Source organism: Engystomops pustulosus, chromosome 11, assembly GCF_040894005.1.
Source record: "Engystomops pustulosus chromosome 11, aEngPut4.maternal, whole genome shotgun sequence".
Taxonomy (NCBI): Eukaryota; Metazoa; Chordata; class Amphibia; order Anura; family Leptodactylidae; genus Engystomops; species Engystomops pustulosus.
Genome location: NC_092421.1, coordinates 1,329,600 through 1,335,599, shown reverse-complemented (window position 1 = coordinate 1,335,599; position 6,000 = coordinate 1,329,600). Strand labels below are relative to the sequence as shown.

Genomic DNA, 6,000 nt, shown 5'->3' with positions numbered 1-6,000 from the left:
CTGTGTGTGTATAGAGTAGTATCAGTATAGCAGAGCTGTGTGTGTATGGAGAGTAGTATCAGTATAGCAGAGCTGTGTGTGTATAGAGAGTATTATCAGTATAGCAGAGCTGTGTGTGTATAGAGAGTATTATCAGTATAGCAGAGCTGTGTGTGTATAGAGAGTAGTATCGGTATAGCAGAGCTGTGTGTGTATAGAGAGTATTATCAGTATAGCAGAGCTGTGTGTGTATAGAGAGTATTATCAGTATAGCAGAGCTGTGTGTGTATAGAGAGTAGTATCAGTATAGCAGAGCTGTGTGTGTATATAGAGTATTATCAGTATAGCAGAGCTGTGTGTGTATGGAGAGGAGTATCAGTGTCAGTTTACACTTATTACATACAGCGAAATCATGGACATGATTGTAAAATGTTCGGTCCCATGCACAAAAACATGTGTTCTGGCCTGGGCGAGCTTCACAAACTGCGGCTCACTCAGGTCTCCAAAGCCGTTTATTGAGCGCGTTCGTGGTGTAGTGAGACAGACTTTGGCGCAATACGGGCAGAAATAGCGGCTGCTCCATTGCTGCCGCACTGTGAACATGCGCAGTAGAAGGCGGCGGCGCTGGGCACCACAAACAATGGCGCGTGCCCATAACATTCAGCACTGCAATGAGCGCGGAGTAAAACATAGAACAACAGTCATCTAGAAGGAATCAGACCAAGAGGACAATGCAGTACAGAATCAATCTGCAAAACATGGTCAGAAAACCAACCCAAAGAAGAATCCAAGGAAGTATAAAGGGTTTATTCAGCGACAGTGAGAAACGTACAAGGTTTTTTCAATTTGTACATTCGAAAATGTAATGAAATCAATGAAAGCAACAAGATCCGTGACGGCACCAATCACAGTAATAATCTCTGTAGTGTGTGATATTACCAGGTCCCTCACAGCGGAGGCTTCACACACAGGAACGGAATCTTCTCATCACGGATCATTTATTATAGAATTGTTACCATTTATGGAAAAGACGTTTACAAATCATCAATGGAGATAAGAATGTGACAAACACTTATTACAATGTATCAGACACATAGATGGAGGATAGAGAGAAGTGTCTATCAGACCGGCGGAGCCTTCACTCCCTGGGTCACATATGGTGGTGGTGGTGCAGCTGCTGGTGCATATGGCGGAGTAAATCCTGAAGATGTGACTGTAGACGGATTCACGGGGAGCACATGACCATTTTGGATCAAAAACACCTATTGGAGAAAACAGCAAAGTGTGAGCGACGTGTAACGAGCAGGGAAAGGCGAGGTCGGAGGCTACAAATATTGATAATATATCCAATAGAATAAGTTATTAGAATATCCAGTGTCGGACTGGCCCACCGGAGTAGCAGAGGATCCCCCGGTGGGCCCTGGCTCAATACTGAACTCCAGAGGTCCATCAGAAAACACCACAATTTGGAGGCTGCTAGATTGTATTTCCTGGGGGATAATGAAGAGTCGGCCCCTAAAATTGACTTTCTCTGCTGGGCCTAAGGAAACCCAGTCCAACACTGAGTAAATCTTTTATTCATTTTATTGGATGAAAACTGCGGTGACTCCGTTCAGTCCCTACAGTAAGAGAGGAGCCATCTGCTCCCTGCCCCATATTCCATCAGTCCGGGCGGGTGCTGCAGGGTCCGTGGTGCGGGGTCCGTGGTGCGGGGTCCGTGGTGCAGGGTGCTGCAGGGTGCTGCAGGGTGCTGCAGGGTGCTGCAGGGTGCGGGGTGCAGGGTCTGTGGTGCTGGGTGCAGGGCTCCTCAGTATATTAATCCCTTTTACCCCCAAGGTTTTGGTTTCAGTTTATCTCCTTCCACAAGCCACATGAGGGTTTCTCATCTATAGGACGATTTCTACTTTCTGGTGCCACCATTTAATACTCTGTGCCAGATACGGTGGGATAGAAAGAAATATCATTGCGCCATTTTCATGTGGGCTTTTTTAATTTTTTACATCTCCTTTATTTTTGTCAATAGCATAAAAAATAGAATTTTATTTTAATGTTATAATTGTTTTTATATTTTTTAGCCACATATTATGAGACACGGGGATATGTAACATGTTTATGTATGGACGGATAATGTATGGACGGATATACGGCCTCGCACAGTATACAGTATAATGTATGGATGAATATACGGCCTCGCCCAGTATACAGTATAATGTATGGATGAATATACGGCCTCGCCCAGTATACAGTATAATGTATGGATGAATATACGGCCTCGCACAGTATACGGTATAATGTATGGATGAATATACGGCCTCGCACAGTATACGGTATAATGTATGGATGAATATACGGCCTCGCACAGTATACGGTATAATGTATGGATGAATATACGGCCTCGCACAGTATACGGTATAATGTATGGATGAATATACGGCCTCGCACAGTATACGGTATAATGTATGGATGAATATACGGCCTCGCACAGTATACGGTATAATGTATGGACGAATATACGGCCTCGCCCAGTATACGGTATAATGTATGGACGAATATACGGCCTCGCCCAGTATACGGTATAATGTATGGATGAATATACGGCCTCGCACAGTATACGGTATAATGTATGGATGAATATACGGCCTCGCACTGTATACAGTATAATGTATGGATGAATATACGGCCTCGCACAGTATACGGTATAATGTATGGATGAATATACGGCCTCGCACAGTATACGGTATAATGTATGGACGAATATACGGCCTCGCCCAGTATACGGTATAATGTATGGACGAATATACGGCCTCGCCCAGTATACGGTATAATGTATGGATGAATATACGGCCTCGCACAGTATACGGTATAATGTATGGAGGAATATACGGCCTCGCCCAGTATACGGTATAATGTATGGATGAATATACGGCCTCGCACAGTATACGGTATAATGTATGGAGGAATATACGGCCTCGCCCAGTATACGGTATAATGTATGGACGAATATACGGCCTCGCCCAGTATACGGTATAATGTATGGATGAATATACGGCCTCGCACAGTATACGGTATAATGTATGGAGGAATATACGGCCTCGCACAGTATACAGTATAATGTATGGACGAATATACGGCCTCGCACAGTATACGGTATAATGTATGGAGGAATATACGGCCTCGCCCAGTATACGGTATAATGTATGGATGAATATACGGCCTCGCACAGTATACGGTATAACGTATGGAGGAATATACGGCCTCGCACAGTATACGGTATAACGTATGGATGAATATACGGCCTCGCACGGTATACGGTATAATGTATGGATGAATATACGGCCTCGCCCGGTATACGGTATAATGTATGGACGAATATACGGCCTCGCCCGGTATACAGTATAATGTATGGATGAATATACGGCCTCGCACGGTATACGGTATAATGTATGGATGAATATACGGCCTCGCACAGTATACGGTATAATGTATGGATGAATATACGGCCTCGCACAGTATACGGTATAATGTATGGATGAATATACGGCCTCGCACAGTATACGGTATAATGTATGGATGAATATACGGCCTCGCACGGTATACGGTATAATGTATGGATGAATATACGGCCTCGCCCAGTATACGGTATAACGTATGGACGAATATACGGCCTCGCACTGTATACGGTATAACGTATGGACGAATATACGGCCTCGCACAGTATACGGTATAATGTATGGATGAATATACGGCCTCGCACAGTATACAGTATAATGTATGGATGAATATACGGCCTCGCACAGTATACGGTATAATGTATGGATGAATATACGGCCTCGCACAGTATACGGTATAATGTATGGATGAATATACGGCCTCGCACAGTATACGGTATAATGTATGGATGAATATACGGCCTCGCACAGTATACGGTATAATGTATGGATGAATATACGGCCTCGCACAGTATACGGTATAATGACCATGTCGGGGTGATGCCCACGCGCCGATGCTGATCAGACGTGTTGACGGTTTCGCTGCTCTGAACCAATGTGTTTGCTGTGAAGCTCAGCAGGACCTGCCTGTAAGGAGCCGGCTCAATCTGTAAGGTCTCTCCACACAATTCACATGAACAGGTTTAGAAAAGCTTAAGGTCACAAAGGGCTTAGAAAAAATTAAAGGGAACCTGTCACCACATTTTTTTCACAAATACGACTTGTGACAGGTTCCCATGGAGTTATATTAACTAAATGACTGCCTTCCTTTAGCTCTGAATTGTTTACCTCTTACCTGGCATACAGGTAAGACAGGGTGACAGGGTGTGTCCTGCAACTCCTCTCCATGTCACATGACTCCTCACCATTCAGCTTTTCATGTCATGTGACCAGGGTGATGTCATCTAAGGTCCTCTACCCATTAACAAAATCAACCCTATGTATGTATCTGATCACATGAAATCACAGCATGTCTCCAGGGAGGACTAGGAGGAGTAAAAGTACATACATTCTGTGATTTCATGTGATCAGATACATACATGGGGTAGATTTTGCAAATGTTATTTGGTGATGACATTACCCCTCAAACTTGCTGCTAGATGTGGCTATATACCAGGTCAAATACAAAAGTTGATTTAATGGGAATGTGAGGTAAAAAAAAATTGAGCTAAAAGGAGGGGACATTTAGGTAATAGGACTCTAAGGGAACCTATCACTATCTGTATTTGTGAATGTGGTGGCAGATTCCCTTTAGATAATGAATAAGATTGGTTGATGGAAGGTGTTGGGATGTCCACACATTTATCCGGTGCACAATCTGTGCTCTTACCTGAGGAGCGCGTGTATCCGCATAGGATAGAGAGCGACATCCAAATATAGAGAGGGACAAGGACACACAGAAGAGCAGCAAGTTTATAATAATAAGAACGGATCCCACTCCATATGCAGCGTCCTGCAAACACAAAGCCAAAGAGTCAGAGGCAGCAAGCAGAGATCTTAATATTCTCTATATTATTGATGCGTTACTACAGTAGGGAGGGTCGTGGTAAAGGTCACTTAAATTAAGAACCTAAATGTGAAGTGAGAGTAACACAAGTCCAGGGAATGGTTTCATGTGTATATATATATACAGCGCCTTCCCACGGTGATGATCTGGACTATATATAACGAATTATGGGATGTATCAAGAGAGGAAAAGATTCTCATCATACAAATCCCTGGTCAGACCACACATGGAATATTGGGGACAGTTTTGGGCACCAGTAAGACATAGTAGAGCAGAGGAGATGCAAGATTATTCGGGGAATGGGGGGACTACAATACAAGGATAGATTTCTAAAATTGGGATTATTCAGTTAAGCAAAAAAGACATCTAAACCTAAAAATACCTGAATGGACAATACAAGGATCTCTCCAAAGATCTATTTATAACTAGGCCTATGGCTAGCAAACTGGGGCATCCTCTATAGCTGGGGGAGAGGAGGTTCTACCATCACCATAGACAGGAGGCATCCTCTACACCTAGAGGAGAGGAGGTTCTACCATCACCATAGACAGGGGGCATCCTCTACACCTAGAGGAGAGGAGGTTCTACCATCACCATAGACAGGGGACATCCTCTACACCTAGAGGAGAGGAGGTTCTACCATCACCATAGACAGGGGCATCCTCTACACCTAGAGGAGAGGAGGTTCTACCATCACCATAGACAGGGGGCATCCTCTACACCTAGAGGAGAGGAGGTTCTACCATCACCATAGACAGGGGGCATCCTCTACACCTAGAGGAGAGGAGGTTCTACCATCACCATAGACAGGAGGCATCCTCTACACCTAGAGGAGAGGAGGTTCTACCATCACCATAGACAGGGGGCATCCTCTACACCTAGAGGAGAGGAGGTTCTATCATCACCATAGACAGGGGGCATCCTCTACACCTAGAGGTGAGGAGGTTCTACCATCACCATAGACAGGGGGCATCCTCTACACCTAGAGGAGAGGAGGATCTACCATCACCATAGACAGGGGGCAAC

General features: G+C 44.4%; 1 protein-coding gene across 3 annotated transcripts in view; it reads right to left on the bottom strand.

Annotated features, from left to right (window-relative positions):
- Window positions 1–765: 765 nt before the first annotated feature.
- Window positions 766–6,000, bottom strand: part of LOC140106323 (membrane-spanning 4-domains subfamily A member 4A-like) — a 47,169-nt gene continuing 41,934 nt past the window's right edge. For all 3 annotated transcript variants that reach the window (XM_072130721.1, XM_072130722.1, XM_072130720.1), the window contains 2 exons: window positions 4,798–4,920; window positions 766–1,241 (listed from right to left, as the gene is read on the bottom strand). In XM_072130721.1, the coding sequence (XP_071986822.1) occupies window positions 1,101–1,241; window positions 4,798–4,920 (264 nt within the window). In that variant the 3' untranslated portion in view covers window positions 766–1,100. The remainder of the gene's footprint in view (window positions 1,242–4,797; window positions 4,921–6,000) is intronic.